The sequence below is a fragment of the Pieris brassicae genome, chromosome 2 (assembly GCF_905147105.1).
Source record: "Pieris brassicae chromosome 2, ilPieBrab1.1, whole genome shotgun sequence".
NCBI lineage: Eukaryota > Metazoa > Arthropoda > Insecta > Lepidoptera > Pieridae > Pieris > Pieris brassicae.
Window position 1 is genome coordinate 17,653,110 of NC_059666.1, and position 20,251 is coordinate 17,673,360.

At 32.8% G+C, this 20,251-nt stretch overlaps 2 protein-coding genes across 2 annotated transcripts; one reads left to right on the forward strand and one right to left on the reverse strand.

Moving 5' to 3' along the window:
• Positions 1-1,178: 1,178 nt before the first annotated feature.
• On the reverse strand, positions 1,179-11,010 carry LOC123720540 (organic cation transporter protein-like). Its single transcript, XM_045677196.1, has 7 exons — positions 10,796-11,010; positions 10,068-10,269; positions 6,437-6,537; positions 4,947-5,098; positions 3,720-4,340; positions 2,921-3,102; positions 1,179-1,615 (listed from the first exon to the last, which is right to left on the reverse strand). Exons 1-7 carry the CDS (start codon positions 10,945-10,947, stop codon positions 1,391-1,393), a joined length of 1,635 nt encoding a protein of 544 aa, XP_045533152.1. The 5' UTR covers positions 10,948-11,010; the 3' UTR covers positions 1,179-1,390.
• Positions 11,011-15,417: 4,407 nt separating this feature from the next.
• LOC123720348 (VWFA and cache domain-containing protein 1) lies at positions 15,418-19,946 on the forward strand. Its single transcript, XM_045676912.1, has one exon. The coding sequence runs from the start codon at positions 15,577-15,579 to the stop codon at positions 19,111-19,113; it is 3,537 nt and encodes a 1,178-aa protein (XP_045532868.1). The 5' UTR covers positions 15,418-15,576; the 3' UTR covers positions 19,114-19,946.
• The last annotated feature ends 305 nt before the right edge of the window (positions 19,947-20,251 follow it).

Here is a 20,251-nt window from a genome sequence, read left to right on the forward strand (position 1 = left end):
GGTGAATTGCCGGCGAGCGCCGCTGGCGTGCCCTCGGCTCGCGACGTGAATCCCAACTGGGTTAATGATCGGCCGGTAAGCCACACTCTGACCAATCGATGAATAAACACAGGTGGTTGTATACTCTCCTAGACTTTTAAAATTTTTCATTATAGGCCTGTGCTATAAAAATACTTAATACACATAACACCTTGCTAGTAAGCCCGTATATAAGAAATCGATACCGGCGCGTGGGTGGTATATTATTTAGATTACCTTACTATTTAAATATATATATTATATTAAAATTTTAAAGCTATTAAATTTGTAAGGAAATTAATTTTGATGTCTGCAGTAATTATTGGGTTCAATTCCTCGTCGAAGCGTATATTATAATGAAAGTGTTTTTGTTCCTGTTTAGTTTTTGTCTTAATAACTGTGTATAACATGTATTTTTGCACTACATACCTTAAATAATTTAATACATTTTTATTTTTTTCTTTACTCACAGTGGTTGCCTGGAAGAGATCGCTTTGATAAAGCCGCCAGTTGCCTTCCTTTTGATTTAATTATGTTCATTTTTTTATTTTCTGTAGTGTAACGATGTGTTAATAAATAAAAATAAATAAATAAATATTTCGATCAGAAGCGCCAAAATGTCTATAGCAATGGGATCATGGAACAAAATGGTACCTAGGTGCATTAATATTAAAGAATCTTGTGAATTTTCTTAAAAAATGCGAAGAAACTTTTGCTCTAACCTTTTACAGGTGTATGCTAAGTCGTTGCTTAAATGAGCTGATATCACGGGCCACATGTGTAGTATTTTTCAATATTTTGTAGTTGAATAGAATTGAACCTGAGAGAAATAGCTCAAGCTCAAATAGCTCTAGCTTATGAAGCTTATGATTTTTACCGGAAAATTAATTGCCAAGCGATACTACATCATATGTGAAGTTCTTATTCGACGGATGCATAGTTCTTAGTTGCTTTATCATATGTATGTACATGAGAGTTAGATGTGTTTGCTATAGGTCGGTTACGTATCTTGGGTTTTAAATTGAGCTTACTAGTAATATGGGACAACAAACATAAATAACTTTAGATATATAATTTTAGCGGTTTTGGTAAAATATTTTTTTTTATTCATCCACTAAAGAGATAAACAAAAACTGTATAAAGTGAAAGATATTTATTTTTACCAATTAAGATATCTTAGTACATTATTCTCAAAAATAATCATACATTTTTTAGAGTCCTACATAACGGGGTTATGGATACATCTTTTAGAAATAATAAATTCTAAATCCGTAGTAATTTCCTATTCTCTTAGATATTTACTTTATAATGTGTTATTTTGATCTTATTATACAAGGCTATCAATTTTTATATATAACTTTAGTAATACGCATTATAAATGCGTAGAATATTCTAAATCAAATGCATTATTGTCGGCGGCACATTTTTGTGTCTTCTCCTCTTTTTTCTTCTTAACTTCTGCGGCGTGATCATAAATTTGAATAATAGTGTCCATCAGTGGTAGGTCCTTGGTTTCGGGGGTGAGTATGAGAAGAAGACTTGAAATCACTGCTACACATCCGAAACAGAATGAAGTCAGGATTGGTGAAATTGTGGTCTGAAAAGATCTCCGTACGTAAAATATTTGATAAATTTGTATTATCGCAAGTTAATTGTTTGATTTTATAAATCTTTTTAAAATTAATTATTATAATATGTAATATTACTTTGTAGGTTAAGAAAATTTTGATAATTTGTATAATCTCTATATATATAAAATTCTCGTGTCACAATGTCCGTTCCCATACTCCTCCGAAACGGCTCGAATATATTCTGCTTACGTATTTTTTTTGTATATGAAAAGTCTGAGAATAGGCTACTATATATCTTTTAAACCCCGAAGTGATAAGGCACCCCAAAAATATATTTTTTTATGATACAACTTACAACCCTTAAGTGTCACCCCTCTAAGATCAACTCCTATTTTTTATTATAGTAGATAGGTTATTTTTATTGAACTAAAAGTTTCCTGGAAATAATCTACATGGCAGAACGACGTTTGCCGGGTCAGCTAGTAGTTTTATAATATTTTTCTTCAAGATTTGTAATAACAATTAAAACTGTCATCTATAAAATATATGACAATATACTAATTGGTGCAACAGTATTTGAAGTTAGTTAAAAAGCTTGATTGTATGTCTTGCTTTAGTTAAAGGAACTTGTATCCGATTAAGGCATAAGCCAGTCCAGTTTCGTGGCAATAAATGAAATTTAAATACATTTAATTCTTAACATTACGTTGTGTACCTTCGTAATGTTATAATATTGTCGCTGATAGAACTTTGAAATATACAAACTGTGGTTTAATCAAAACGCTTTGTTTAATACTCCATTTAACTCCAGATATAAATTAATATTACCTATAAATTTATGAGCAATTTATTTCAATCATTATTTCTATTAATATCAATTGATTGTTCAATCAAGCCTTTTAGGTTACATTGTGGGTAATATAACGGAACTGTATACGTTTTGTCTTACGAACTATTTTATATACCAGACTATGACTCTCGAATTTAGCATTAGAATATAGCATTTTCGCGAAATAATAATTTAAATATATTGTATATGTATTTAATTAAATTTAACTGTTAACGTTTAATTTATGAAAAAAGAAATCATAACATAGCATATAAAAAAAGATATTATAAGTTCTTTATCACTTCTGCAGGTATTTTTCTGGCGTCCTAATACGTGAGACATTACACATATTTAGAGTGTTTTAACTATTCTAATTAGATTCAAGTGAGAGTAATATACATATATGTAGTATTTTTATTTTGTAATTGGCTACTTGAAACAAATTTGCCAATGTCATTAATGTATCTCTTAAAGATTGTAAAAGCATTCTAAATACTGTTACCAGAATGGAAGACAAAGGCGCCAAGGTGCTTCCGACACAAGAAGCCAAAGTGCAAAAGCCTAGAAGCGATCCTCTAACGCTAGTGGGAAAGAGCTCCATCGTATAAGTTGCGATGCCAGTATAGCAGGCAGCCACTAGTAACTTTCCGATGAGGAATAACGTTATCTTAACACCAACGTAATCTAAAAATATTAATGATTATTAAATATAGTGTGCAATAAAGAACGAAAATAAAAGCGACAATTATTTATAATCCATGGATAATTTTACTGTTTAGTAAAGATATATTTTTATACGCAACTAGTGTTCAAAGAATAACATTCGAACTCGAGACTAAGTACCACCGCGTCTGAGTTAGGGTTTGCGTCTGACAGTCTTGGACTCTGACAATCGTTACTCGTAAACTTCGAACTCGTTCGATTAGTAATTAAATAAATTCTAAAATATAAATCACTTTATAAAAATTATTCCCATTCTCCATTGACTTAGCCGTTAAAGTACATAAAATACAATTCGGAGGTTCGATTGTCGGTAAAACAACGACTGAGTGCCTAGAAATATAATTATTAAACAATCCTAAAAGATTTTCCTTCATAAACAAGTGGTGATCGAACAAAAGCGAAACCTTAGCTTCCAATTTATGACCTCAAAGTAACTAAAGGATTTGACTAAATCAGTCATGCATACTACATATACAATGCATAAAGATGCTGTATCATACTATGGTTTGATTCTAATAAATTTAAATTATTTGTTTTTTATGTATAATATAAATTACTAATTAATTTAACATATTTACCTTCAGGAGTATATGCACTGGCTATATTCGCGGCAGCACACATGACATACCCGAAGCACAAAGGCAATTTCCGTCCGACCTTATTCATGAAATACATTGAAATTATTTCACCGGGAAAAGACATTACAGCAGCTAATAAAAAGTTTGTATGTTTATTTCCAGGCAGATACACAGAATTTACAATAAGTCCATAGTATATAAAACTAACTGCGAATCTACAAAATGAAGCGACTAGCAACCTCTTCATCATCTCTTTTGATTTTAACACTGCGACGTATCCTTCCCTTTTCGTGTTGGCATTATTAGATTGTTTTAATATATCTTCATTTATCGTATTTAAACAATCCAAATTGATGTTAATTTTATTCATTCCAGCAATTTTACGCAGCGTCTTCTTGGCATTTTCTGTTCTCCGGTTAAGTATTTGCCACCGCGGGCTCTCTTTTAATAATAGGAAATAGGATAAGAATATTAAAGATGGTGAACACATGATGTATAGTAAATGTTTCCAGTATGGCACAAACATGGCAATGCATGCGAAAATCGCTTCTCCCATGTATATCGCATACGCGAATAATACGCCAGCTAAGAATCTCGTCTTCTTTCCACCGATTTCAATCACTGAAATATATATGTTTTTAAATAAGTGATAGTGAAAACTCTACTGAAACTTTCAGGATATAATATTTAAGCGCCTTCACAAAAATCCGCAGTAGGTTTACAATTCGACGTTTAACAACGTGTTTACAATATTTATTGGCAGCATAGAGCAGTGCAGAGTTAGTACCTCGGCTGTGCACCCATGGACTTTCTGTCTATATATATGTCGCAGTAAAGTAGTTCAATCAGAGAGTTAATTGAATCTCTAGACAGTTAATTAAGAATCGATATTCAATCAAGTCGTTTTGATTTAAATAAAGCAGCGTCGATAACGTTTAACTATCTGTCTGTCCGAAAGGAAGACTCCGCCATGATTATTTCATTTGTTATTGTTATTTCGCTGTAATCGTGAAGAGCTGAGAGCTTGGAAATTCCATGTTTTTCATTTATTGTTACTTTACTGCGACATATACATCTTAGACCCAAAAAGTCAACGACGTACTTGCTTAATAGGAAAGACATACAAATATCTGACGCCTTTAGAAGATTGTAGCGCCACCATTTTTCTTTCCAACGGGCTTATACATTTTTTTTTATTTCTTGTGGAAATAGAATAGCAATACTTACTCAGAACTGTAGCGGCAGTATACGCCCCACCAGACAAAGACGATTCTATAAACTCTAAAAATATATACAAATTATAGGACTTCGCCAAGGTCTTAAAGTTTCCCAAAAACACGCCTAACGAACAAATAATTAGCGCTGGTTTCCGTCCAATCCTGGAAGAATTTTAAAGATTAAAACTATGCTTCCTAATAACATAAGACTAAGGTTTCTAAAGTAAATGTGATGTCCCGTAATATTACTTGGGTCATGATGTATAGGCAACTTAATGATTAGTTTTATCTGCCTTACAAGCTGGTGTATAGTTCACTGAAAATTAGATTTTCGGTTTACGGTTCCAGTGTTTTACGGTTTTAAGCACCCATCGTGCGTTATATGAGACATATACATTATGGCGGGAGTGTGAAAATAAAAATTATCATTTTAGAAATCATTTTTTTATGAGCCGAGTACGAGGGGTGCAGTTTAGATTAACAAGCAAAAAAGAAAAGTTTTTGTTATGATAGGATATTATTATGATTATATGAAGAACCAACCTACATAGGAATGTTTATTTGCAATGTGCTGGATATCCCTTATTGACGTGATTTCTGAGTCAATAAACTTTATAAGATAGATGTAATAAACATAGAGCTTTATCTACAATGGAGAGAATTACTCACCGTAAATAAAACAAATACAAGCCAGCCGTTGATAAGAAAAACCCATATGCAAACGAACTCAGTATTTACTTAGTTTATAGTACAACTGAAGGTGATATCAATGAGTACTACAGATGATATTAACCTTTTCATTCACCATTACAGCTCTACATTTCTGATGAACATAGGTTTAAGAATACTTAAAAAAGGTTCTGTATCAAATTACGAGAGTGTATCCCAAGGTGTGAAAACAACCAATAAAAATCCCAAATCGCGTGCGCTGCGAAAACTAGTAACAATAGAGCAAGGTTATAATTTTTTTTGCATGTAAAAGTCTATTTATTGAGGAAAGCTTTAGACTATAAAACATCGTGCTGAACATCACAAACAGCACAGCACAGAGAATTTTTAATATTTAAACGATCTAAGTATACTACGTATATAGTAGTATATCTCTCAATAATTACCAACATTCTTGATCGCAGTTTTACGTTCACAGTCAGTCTTGCAATAAGATACTTACAGGATGGAGGCTAAAAAACCGTTACATAATCACGCCATTATACCATAACAAGATTTATAACTAATTAATCTGCGCAGGTACGCCCTAAAATATACGACTGGTGTCGTGTCGCACACTTTTTCAAATCGTGTTATATGCTATATTATGTAACAGAACGTCGGTTTGGCTTGGGCTTCAGGCTTAATATAGCTATAATTTTTCATTGTCTAAAAAAATTATTGTTATTTACAAGATAATTTCTATGTGCATGCTACGCAATCCAAAGGTAGGTCCTGGTGGCAGTCGATTCTTTCGCCGTTTATGAAAATTATATGGTTATCAGCACTTACCTATCACAAAGCCATCCAATTAAAACCATGGAGACAGCCATTCCTATGTTTCGAGTCATTCCAATGAAATTCGTTCTCCATGGCTCACATGCCATATCCAACTGAAAATAATATATTACGTCACTTTTTAATTAACTCAACATAAATAGCTATACTGGTTGGCTAGGCTTGTTTATACTGGAAATATGATAATTGCTAAGTCGTAATTTTTGTAAGAAACCTAACCAATGTGCTAGCAATTACAAGGAGTTCGAGTTAGCTAACGAATCGAAGACGGCAAGGTCTTTGCATCTGGAAGTTTTTGGTGTGAAATCTTGATATTTGTAAAACATGTTAATAGGACAGAAGGTGAAGCAGGAGACTGTACGGTACTGCCTCGGGCTCGTGAATATTTTAAGATTATTGTTATTTATGGCTTTTAGCCCGCAGGACCATCAAGTAGGATTTAAAATAATACTGACATGTGCCAGGGGATTTCTTGTATACTGTTATAAAATAAACATACTATCGACATATAATCTAGACGACCGTAGGATTTGATGAGAAACAAACATTAAATAACAATAAAAATATTAAATAATTACAAACAATTAAACCTATGTATTATTGTAGCTTTGTATTGTCAACATAATTCACGTAATAAAATAACAAAGTTATTCTGCACGTGCATGGATGAATTACTTACAATTCATTCTGTTCAGTAATTGTTTTCTGGAAAATTTAGAAACTTGCCCTAATATAATTATAATCCAGTGCCACTATAACGTTTAAAGAATTTTGTGTCTCATTTCATATTATTCACAGACAAGTAAGTAAGTGATCAGCCTTCTATCTGATACATGTCGAATTTGGATTTGAGAGATGCCATTTTCTTGGACTTCAGGGATGAGAGTCGCACGCTGATGCCACTAGGCCAGCACTGCTCTCTGAACTGATAAAATTATTAACGAAGTATAATTGGAGCGCTGACGTTTTCATGTTGCATGCATTTAATATGCCTTACCTTTTCGATTAATAAAATTGGACGTATTAAGAATCGCAATTAGTGCTTTTGCATATTGGGTCAAACGATTTGTAATAATCGAATCAATTATTGTCGATGTCTAACTCAATGCCATATTTTATTCAATAATAATTATAAGGATTAACAATAATGGGAAGATGTTTCTTGTTCTTAGGGTAGTAAGTACTATTTTAACTCCAACGTAAACGCTTAAGTGTGAAATCCGTATGTAATTGACATAGGTTAGTAAACCGTCGATTAAAAAGTGACTAGACACGAGGCGGCACAAATTTTTGATATTTCATAAGACATTTGCCTTAATATCCTATTTACTATCTAATTTTTTACAAATATCAATTCATGAACGGAGGAGTTATGCTTGGACATACACAATAAAAATAAATATTACAGGTCGAATTAAAAACTACTTGTTTCGGTATTTTCAAAGTCCAATAAAATTATTCAAACAAGCCACAGAAAATATTTTTGGCTTTTGTAGTCACTTTACTAAAATATAATTAATAATTCTTCTATGTGGGGCAGAGAAAGAAGGAGACCTCCTTTTTTGAGCCACACAGTTAACATCAGACCACGTCCACCCAATGAGTTGTGCCACACTTTAGCATTGCCAATATAATAACATTATTTATGCAAAAAACACTTGATTCCTATAAGCAGCATAGGTACGAGACGTGCCTGCGTTTTATTGTACTTAAAACAAGTTGTTCAGTTGTACTCTTTACCTATCAACCTGAAACCATTATTATTTCGCTATCCATCGAACTTAAATTTAAAAGTTATGTGCCAAGAGTTACTAAACAGAACTTGTACCATACAAATACTTACGTAGTAAAAAGAAGATAAAATATTTATGTAAAGTAGACCATTTTATCTACGAACGAACCATGCTTTTGTAATCTATAATATAAAAATTAATCGCAAAATGTGTTGGTAAGCGCATAACTCTACAATTCCTGGAACAATTGTACCAATTCTTTTTTTAAGATGTTCGTTGAAGTCTAAGGATGGTTTTTACGGCGAGAAAAATTCGAATAATTTTCGGGAAAACCCTAAAACAGCCCTTTTCTTTTTCACATACAAACGTTTTGTAAATAAAATGTAGAGTCAATTTGAACTTTATTGCTATTGAATAAAGTAAATATATAAAGTTTATATGAAATTACAAGCCGAAACACAACAAGGGATAATATCGCGAACCCGACCAAATTGAATAGTCAAAAAATGTGAGACCTATAGATCATTAGTACTGATTTTTAATTTGGTTCGAGATTTATTTTATTTTAGTTTCAGGATGCGACATAAAATGTCAAAAAAATGACAAAAAATGTGTCAAACAAATCGCGTTAAAAAAAGGATTTAGTTTTTGAATTATTAATTTAATATCCCTATCTGAGCAAAATTATTTGAATACATACTAATAGGAAAATATATCAATGAGGCACACACTTTTTTAAATATTTGTCACTTTTAGGTTCCCACTATGCTTTTAGATTATTTTCCAATCAGGTTTAAACCGTAAGTTCGCCTCTTAGTTTGATGCCTTCTAGCAGACATCCCAATCGGGGTTTTTTAGTGGGTCACAGAAGAGTGGCCAAAGTTCGTGGAAGCGAAGATACTTTGGTCACCCGAGCTGAACCTCACACATCGGCCTATCATCAGGGTGATGGCAGAACCATCACCCTCATGAGAATTTTTTGCGCCGACTATAAAATTGGTAGGAACAAAAAACTTTCACAATTCAAATCTTTTTGACAGAACGAAGTCTGTGGGGTCCGCTAGTTTATAATAGTAATTTCTGACTATAGAATAAGCAAACGTTCAAATTAAAAATACATCTTACATTTTTGATTAATTAATTTCAAACTAATTTACGTCAAGGAAGGGTACGTCGTATTTCCAAGTTCGGGTATAATTTAATTCTAAATGAAAATATAACTTGAGGTCTTTTGTCACTCACTACTAAGGTCACGCTATTATGTTATATTACGCAAAATTGTATGAAGCGTTTCCACACATTAATTTTTTTAAATAAATGTAATCAATATATCAAATATAAATCAATGGGCGTTGGGGAGATGCATTTCTGTATATTTTTCAATTAACTATTGACTAATGGTGTTAACATATGCAATTAGGCTTTCGGTAGACATCGAAACATTGAATAACGATTATAAAATACAGGATAACAATCTAAGCCACAAAGGATTTTATAGGTTTGTATTAAAAAATCCATTTTCAATAAGGAAAGTCGAATACGAAAATCTTTGTTTATTTTATTTTAATTGTTTGAACGAAGTCTGTCTCTTCATGAAAACAAAGAGTCCGCTGTGGTGTTGGTTAAAACCAATATGTCGGGTACCTATTGTACCGAATAAATGTAAGGAAGTAACGGGTTTTACAGAGTTCAAGTACTGGAAAAAGTATGTTACGATCCAGTCAGATGAAATAGGACCCTAGTAAAACTTACAACTATGCAGCCAGTATGTACTGCGTAAATCCTAAAACTATATCCATATGCTCTTTTCTAGCATCTTTGCTGCTAAGAAGTAACTCTAACCATAGACACTAAACATACTTGGGTGTTTACAAAACTAAATATACACATACCTCACCTACAACAGTATCGTTGCTTTCGTATACCCATCTCGTACAGGCTTCGTATTGACCAGTAAAAGTTTCGTTTGTACAGATTTCACCCACCGCGAAACTGTCTTTTAGTATCGGTTTCAGGCATTTGTTCGGAACCGTATCGGGCCACCATGGAACTAAGAATTCTGTTGATGCGTTCTCACACTCGGGAATGTAGCATCTGCCATAAACATATGTATTATTTTTATTTAGTATATATCGAAAATTAAAAAATATATTATAAAATGTTTCTCCTATATAATTTTATAAACCGTATTTTGTTATATGAAGAAACTTCTTAGTTACTGCACACTAATATCAAATTCTGTGCCAGTCTTTATAAGGTTAGCGAAAACCGGACTAAACACGCAGTAAATCAAAGGTCTAAGCAACTCATTAGAATAATAAATTATTTATTAAATGTGGTTTAATAAACACTTAATTAATTCAATGAGTTTAATAATTGTTATGACACACAAGTTTGTACTTTTATGTATGTGAAAGAATGAGGACAACATGATATTACATTTATTGCAATATTATATAATTTTAAATATATTAATCGGTATTTTAGTCTAGATTTATAATGCCTAATTTAATAGCCATTTTAGTTTATATATCCTTTAGCAATAATACATTGGCAGCCTATACAACAATAATTGTTTTTTATTTGAAAATATAATTATTTTAGTATCTATATATCTTACCTATATTCAATATCTCCAGCAATAAAAACATAATTAACATTATTCATAGAAACAAAAATAATCGGCAAGCACGCGAGAAAGTACTGAATTATTTGATATTTTCCGAACTTCTCAAAAATATCAGACACGGTTTCTCCTTTCTCACTATCCATTATAAGTAATATTTTTTTAAACTATCGTAGCTAGATCCTACATCTCGCGTTGTTCGTCGAGCGACCCAGTAAAGACTGAATTAGTGATAATTGCATCTTATTTGAAATTCTATTTACATTCACTATTTAAATATAATAGTACAGGATCCCACTGCTCAATTCTGCACCTGTTTTTGATGTACAATAATTTTAAACGATTATTTATACAATGGATTAACGATTTCATTTTAAATTAATAATAAAAATTGCTTGATAATATAGTCAGCTAAGTGTAAACAGGTATATTATTATAAATTATTTACAGTCGGTTTTTTATTCTTAACACAAAATTAAAATTGTATAGTTCCTGTTTACGATAACCCATCGTCGTCAGTTTCAAAAGTCCGCAAGCAGGGATTGCCACTCTATCAAAAAACTATTCTCGCTTCAGGTCAGTGTGAGCACAAGAGAAACGTTGCACAGATTGTTTTTTTTTATAAAACAGGGGGCAAACGGGCAGTAGGCTCACCTGATGTTAAGTGATAACGCCGCCCTTGGACACTCTGAATGCCAGAGGGCTCGCGAGTGCGTTGCCGGCCTTTTAAGAACCTGTACGCTCTTTTCTTGAAGGACCCGAAGTCGAATTGGTTCGGAAATACTTCAGTGGGTAGCTGATTCCACATAGCGATGGTGCGCGGCAAAAATTGCCTTGAAAAACGTCGAGGGATACGGGTTACGTGCTGTAAACAAGAGTATAATGGTAAACCTTTTAGCTTCCCTTTTTCTCATGCATTCGGCAGCGGTAGGCAGGCTCCTCTTTACTCACTTCAACCCGCAGCCGCTAGCCGTAATTCATGAGCATATAACCTCAAATTATCACGGTGAAAGTGATTATAAAAAATATGATGCATGAAGGAGAAGATGACCCTTGGAACATTACCGAATTAAGTCACGAGACGCACATATAATTATACAAATTTAAAGAATAATGTTATTTTTGCGCATGCGTAAAACACTTTTTTTTATTGAACACGCCTATATACTTTGTTCATGTGTAACAACATTTTATTTTTTGTATTAAGAATGTTTAAAATAACCCTTAACAATTGTGTCGTATTTGATTCGTAATAATTAAATCAGAATGATAAATAATAGTCGTCAATCAGATCAATGCAACATAAGATAATGTCATTTAACAAAAATTTGATTTCAATGTTTTTTTATTGAAAAAGTAAAAATGATCTTTTATACAAAATATGAACTAAGTACACAATATAATTCTTACTCAATGTAATTCTTACAATTGTACATACATATTATATTAAATTTCGAGACGTTTCCATAATAATTACACAGTCGTTCATTACTAAAAGACGACAAACAAACAAAGAAACTAAATCACGTAAAAACCAAATGCATATAAAACAAACATAAGCAAGACTAAAAAAATCTATTCAAAGTCAAAAAATCATTTATTCGTATAGGTAACACAATGTTCACTTATGAACGTAAAAAAAAAACTAATATACATTAAATGGTTCTAATTTTACATCTACTGCCAGTTCTCAAATCAAGGGCGTAGAACCTAAGAGAAGAACTGGCAATAAACTCTCCGCGACTCTTTTTAATCGCCAAGTATTTTTTTTGTATAACACACCGTTTGTAAGGAGCTGCAACCATTACACCATGTTCCACATGATATCTTAAGTAATAAATAATAATAAAATAAATTAAAAACAAAGATTTGTCTCAGATTGCCAAAGATCCTCTATCAGCAGGAGGCATGGTGAAATAGGAGCACGCACTTACATTCTCGTGGGAACAACACGCAAATACATAGTCGAAATAACTAACCTCACCGTATACACGAATTCAAGTACGACCAGTCACCACAAGTAGCACTCGTTCACGAGCATTACGTATGGCCAGCCATCGGCTCCTTCGCCATATTTTAGTAATAGCCCGGTACACGAACATTTTACTAATACCAAGCGTATGGAGAGTTTTAAAAATTGCATTTGACTCCATACCTACTTTATGTAATGCAATCATTTATGGCTAGACTAAATATACATAACTGAAGCTGTAATACAAGTACAAATATTATTTTATCGTTATGTGTGACTTACGCCTATAAAATATTATAACTATGAGAATGTTAGATAAAAAGATATGTTTGTATAAGTTTTGATATGCATGGTTTGTTAAAAATAAAAACCAGTCATCTTAGTACGCCTGCTCGACGAAAAAATTTACGACTATATAGTGGAATATGAAAACAAATATATTTATTTACGACAACTTATATACCTCGAAGAGCGCATGCATAAAGAAATAGAAAGGAGAATAGCTAACAGTATTCTGGTCATTGGGTGAGATTATGAACGACAAGAAGGAAATGCCGATGAAGGAACTTGGAGGGTTTACAGTATGTGTTATAAACATTGACAGAACAACTGGATAATAGCATAAAAATTTATCAAAACAATATTGAAAGAAGTACCTACAACAGGAGTAAGAAGGAAAGATAAAATAAAATGCAAAAGACGCATTCGCAACATAACAACACAACTAAAGGGGAGATGAGGCAAACATGGAACATAATCGTAATGGAGTGGTACCCATGAAGTCGGAAACGAAAGAGTAGGCAGTTAATAAATTGGGAGGGCGATATAAAAATGGTAGCCGGTCCATGGTAGATTGACACCGCTAGAGAACGCCAATTGAGGAGACCTTATAATATTATTAGCTAGATATTAAGCATAGATAGGAATAAATATTATATTACTTTAGGCATATAACCTTATCTTAAGGAGGTTAATATGTATACACTTTGTTTGCGCTTATTTTGGACTTTTACTTATTTGTTCAAAATTCTTTTTTTTATACATGTGTCTTCACTACGACATCATGGAACATTACGATCTAACCTAACTTAAGACTTAGAATAAGAAGAAGAGAATAAGTAATTTAAGTCTAACCTAATTTACTAAAAAAAAGGATTGTTATCATAAGTGTCCAATAATACTACTTACAGTCCCTATTAAAGGGAAATCAGTCTGTTCTTGTGTTAAATTTTTTTCTTTCACTGTTTAGCACTTAATATTAAAGTAGACTAACACTAATTCACTGGTTCAAATGGTTTTGTTACTGGTACAGCCCCCTAGCTGGCTACCATAAGTCCATACAGGTGTCAGGACTTATTTGTAGATCAGTAATTCATTTTATACTGATAACGTGGAATGCCTTCCGAGCAACCAGTACAATTTAGTGTAACGGTGATTCAACTCTTCGCGCTTCTTTTTGACATGGACCTTCCATCGGAGTTTGGTGTCCAGCGTCATACCTAGGTATTTAGCTGAATTTTGGAACGGCACTTTGACGTTATCAATGTATACTGGCAGGAAATTTAATGTTATGTTGGAAAAGTTTATGTGAACTGATTTAGTCTTATCCGCAATTTTTTGGTCCACAAGCCAACAATATTTATGGATTTTTGTAATTTTACTACCGTTTCCTTTTCAGTAGCCGCCGTAGACATGATAGCAGAATAATCGGCAAAGGTCGTGATTACGTTACGTCGCGGTATACGTTCTAGTTCAGGAATATCGCATGTGTATAAGGGGTAAAAGACCGGTCTAATGCATTCCCTTCCGGCACCCCAGCTATTATTTCAAAGCCTGGCGCCTTTTTTAGTTAAATATTTAATTTCACTTAAAACTTCTTTTGGTGTGACTATGTTTAGCTCTTCTGATGTTATTTCTTCGAAGTCACGAGAATCTTCTATACGAGAATATTTAAAATATATTTTCTAGATGATCAGCAAACTCTTAACTTTTTATTATGTTACTTGCAGCCCAATTCCCATTACTCTCGTAAGGGAGGAATATGTGTTATAGGTTGTTTGATATTTCTTATCGCTTTCCAGATGGAGTAGTTGGTGGAACCAGAAGTTAATTGGTTTAGGTATCTCTTTATTGAAATATCTTTATGTATTTTAATTTCTCTCAGTTGTTTAAAAATGTGAGTTATCAAAATGGCATTAAAATTAAACACTAGTGATGGCCAAATGAGATTTTTAAATTTAAAGCAAGATACATACGTACCATTTATTAGATGAAAACTCATTTATTTGATTAGCCCATATGCTTCAAATGGGTTATAGGACGGACACATATTATGTGTTTGTTTCAATGACCAAACAATATTTACTGCCGATATCAAACGCGTCCTGGGCCAAATACCCCTTAGCAACTGAACCGCATAATATCTAGACAGTTAAACAAGTATTATTCTTTGATTTAAAATTTGAATTACTTTTGACGGTTATTAGTGTTGTCAGAATGGCAACAAGACATTCTTCGTTCGTTATCTGTGGTCAGTCAGAATGCGATATATGTACGACGTCTGTGGTGAGTCTGTACCATCGTCTCCCCTACATGATACATCTGAAATCTGTGCTTTTAAATTATTATCAAAATATGTCGCGATTTTGTAACCGATATAGTTTGTTTTTATTATTTATTTAAATTAATGTGAAAATAATAATTTCTTTCACAGAAAAGTGTTCTAATATGGAGTTACAATTAAGTTTAAAACTGCGATTCTATATGAAAGTGATAAGAAGTTAGACTAACTTCAGCCATAAACATGAACATACAATGTTTTATACTCATTATCGGCGTTTCTAGAGTGCTTTCGCAAAATGAAGATTGCACTACAAATAGCAGCCGATGTGACTATAAGTTAAGTATAAAGCAGTTGTCTCATACTCTAGCTACCAAGTTAACAGAATATACTGTCAAAGAATTAGGAAGCGAGTATACATCGCATTTAGAAGTACGAACTGCATATAAACTGAACTATGATACAACAGATGCATTGCTCTCCAACATAGTAGAAAAACTGAACTTTAAACTTTCTTCAGCAGTGAATATACTTTTGGATATGAAGGAATCTCTTGATTTAAATAATACACTTACATTTACTCATCCATGTCCCTTTAATTCTATCAGAAAATCAGTTTTTGTTAAACCAAGTTATGTTTCTAAAGATCCCCAAATAAATATGCTTGAACGCTTTAAAGATTTGAAGATAAAAAGACAATACTTCTTAGCACACATTGATTATGCAACAGACAAAGATTGTACAAATATACCTCATTCTAATTTACGGTATTTATACCATAAAGTTTTTCATGGAAGCCCAAAATTAGTTGTTTTCATCATTGATAATAATATGAGAATGGAATCGTTACAGCATGCTATTAATATTGCAAAAGAAACTGTATATGCTTTGCAATCTATAGATATGATTGCTTTAAAGATTACTAATATGACAAGCTTTATCAAGTTTGAAGATATCTGTAGTAATGATGATGTGTCCAATATTGGTAATGCTACAGAGAGTAACAAATTACTGTTTCGTGAATATTTGTCAACAATAGATTTTTCATCCACAAGTCTTCCCCCTCAAACAATTGGTAGAGAATTAAGAACACTCTTGAATGGAACACATTTACCAGAAAACAAATTATTAATTTTTTTGACAGATACAAAAGTAATGGATAATGATATATGGTTAAAGATATTCCCACATTCAACAAATGAAAATGTAAAGTTTGCCATTGGTTTACTGTATGAAAACTACATTGATAAAAATTGTTCTTTGGGTATTTTACACTTTGACAAGTGGCACAATCATTCTAATAATCATTCTGTTATGAAAATGCATATCAATGACAGTGGAGTGATTGGCCAAGTAGCTTCTGCATTTATATCATTGCTGCCTAATAAGTATGACCAGAATCTGAAAGTAGAATTACCTATTTGGGAAGCAACAGAAAGGGATTTTATTGTTTCTATGGTTATTCCAACATCAAGCGGCATCCTTGGTTTGGATTTATACTGGTCTGATCTCGCCGAAGATATAATTTATTTTAAAGGAAATATTCACAGGCGAGCATTTGTCATGGATTTTTCAGGTACAATTCTTATGCATACATACTTTCCAAGACCTGAAGCCATTTCTGAAAAAATTAAATTTACAACTTTGGATAAAATTGAAACCTCTCCATTTATTGAAAATGTTATGCAAGAAATGCTTTTAAACAGTTCAGGTAAAATGACTGTAATTAAGAATAATACAACAAGTAAAGTCACTTATTCATGGAAATGGGTAAGACAACTCTATATTGCTTGTATTGTTTTTGAGGAATCAAATTCTACAATATTTAATATATCAAATACCTTTCTTACAAGAACAAATAAAGAGATTCTTTTTCATAGAATAGATTTATTTCCTCCAAGGACTGGTAGGATTTGTAGACATTTTAAACAGATTTCAACCATTGAACAGGGTACTGTGTACTTAAGTCCTTCTAGTTTTCAATCACCATTTACTTATCTCTATGATATGAGCGATGGTCAAGAGGCTATAACATATATGCAGAATTACTTAGCTTATCTTAGGAGTGTTGCTCATGGTTTGTTATCAAATCCTGGTCTGAAAAGTGAAATACAGCATGATGTAGGCTTTTTAAATTCTATATTATCTTTCTATAAGAGACAACATTTGCATGGCAGCCTTTCCAAATATGTAGTCAGGAGGTATGCAGTAACAGATAGTGGAGTTCTTGTAATGTTTCCTGGGACTGTGTTAGAATATGATTATGAACCAGTGAGAAGACCCTGGTACACACATGCTATAGAAAATCCTGGAAAAATCATATTAACTTCACCTAATTTGGATGTTGGTGGTGCAGGATATATTGTTACAATTTCGTTTTCTATTAAGAGTCCTAGTTATCCTGCCATGGTAGTAGCAATGGATGTAACTATGGGATTTTTATACAAACTTCTGATAGATAGTTCACCTCTATGTTCCATGTCATATAACAAATGTTTTATGATGAATAATAGGGGTTATTTAGTATCCCATCCTGGTCTAATGGATCCAAATGGTTCAGGCCCAATTGAGCAACAACATATAACACATAAAGAATCAATGATTGCAATTGATATGTTGAATCACAAAGGGTTCGTTACTAAAAGGTTATGCAACAATGTCTATGATAAAACAATTCAAAGATACTATGATTTCAACACATCCTTGTCTTCTGTCCTATCAAATGTTGTATCCACTGATCATTGTGTACACTATTATATAACTGCTATACCTGGTACTAACGCATTCATCGGCCTCATTAATGCGTCATGCAGTGTAGGCGCTTTTTGCCCCTGCAGTATGGTAGATCGTCTATGTTTAAATTGTAATCGTATGGAACAAACGGAGTGCGAATGCCCTTGCGAGTGTAGCTCGGAACAGTTTGAATGTCCCAATTCAAACTCTTCAAATTTTATCCAGAATGTGCCGCTGTGCGGAATTACTCCCGAAAGTAATAATCATAAATCCCACTACTTCCACAATGTAGCAGAAAATCTTAAGTCATGCTTTGAGTTTCAGTGTGAGGCATATCTCACGCATTCCGCTTGTTTGGGTGTATTAGGCTGCGAATGGTGCCAAATTGATGCCGATGGCCGATCCCCTTTGTCAACTCCTTTCTGTACGTCACAGTCAACTTGTTTTAATGGTGTGCTGGGTGCTGTGACTCCATATGGTGAGGGTACCTTTGGTCATATAAATAAGGATGCATTTGCTAGTTATTCAGCCATAGGTCCTGTAGCAGGGTTTATTGTAACAGTTAGCTTGATAATAGCTGTAGCAACATACTGTTATAAACAGAATACCTCTACTGCAAGTTGTCACAATTTATACGTTGACGGTCCTGCTGAAACATGGCATGATGCAGATGTGCAGATGGGTCAGTTACAATCTGATGGTATGCATGATTCTTCTGGACAAGATAAGCTATTACCAGCTTTGGAAATTGAAGCTCCAATATCTCCCTACCGTGTGGTTACGGGATATAGACGGCCACATACAGCGGGGGGCTCTGATCAGGGTTACTCTACGATGACACCTCATGAGGATTCAGAAGCAACTGGCTTTTCTGTAAATGATCCAACCGTACTATCAGATGATACAAAGTCTGATGTTAGTTTTCCTCCTCCGGCAAGGGTTAAACCACGGCTTATGCATACAGATTTAACCATGACTGTATTACCGTGTGGAAAAAATAGCGTTTTAGCCCCTGTGACCGTCCATAGAAACATGGAAGCTTCTTAGAAATTAAAAATCTACCTCGTTTGTATATATAAGGTTTGTTAGTTTTTTAATAAGCTTATTTTCATTGTGATAATATTAATATGTTCGCCAATTAGCATAAGTTTTAGTTTTTTTTGGTCTTGACATTGTTTTCCTATATGAAATCCTATTAATTAATTTTGGTGCTGTATAAATGAAATACATAGATTTAATTTTATACACATTTATCGACAACTGAGTTTAACTAAGAATTAGCATATGATAATGTATGTTAGATTGCCATAAACGTATTTTTTTAACAAATCATGTGATTCATGTGCAGATATCACATCGTATGGGAAATTAATGATGTGTCCAGTTCAAGGATTTTTATAAGGATACAATTTAGAATTAATTTTAATTGTGCAATTATGACAGCTAGTAACTATTTTTATAAATTTGTACTTAATTATAAGATTTATAATTTAAATTAGTGTACAATATACATGAATGTGCATGAACGCATCCTACAGGAATAAATAATCCTAACATACAATAATTCTTTAAATTGTAAAATTTTGCAGCTGTACTTAAAAGGAATATTTATGTTAATGGGCAATTAATGATTATATTAATTACTATATAATATACGTTGTAAATTCTTATATAAATAAATAACATCTTAATCATACATTTCACAATATGTGTACTGATTTAACAAAATACGTGCAAAATTATAACTGATAACTTTATAACGCTTTTAAAACATTATCCTTTGTATTGTGAATGTTTGATTACAATATTTCCTATATTGTAATCGAAATCAATGTGCCAGTGCCTCCTGTATTATAAGCTAATTGTATATTAAGACTGAATTTGATGTTGCATTTACATTGTAATAAACTTTTTTATAAAACAAGCTTTTATTTATATAAACAGTGTATCTACATTGTTTACACCTAAGAAAATGCTTGCTCGTTGTACACCTCAGACGATGTAGACTCAATAATTTTGTAACAACATCGTTTTAACCGATTTACAAGTGAGCCATTGCTACTTTGAATACGGATTTTGATGTCGCACATTTTACTGATACATACATTTCCCGCCGACTCTAAGGCACGGTGATGTGCAAAGGAAATTAAAAAAAAGCCAAACTCCTTATTTAGTCGTTTAATCA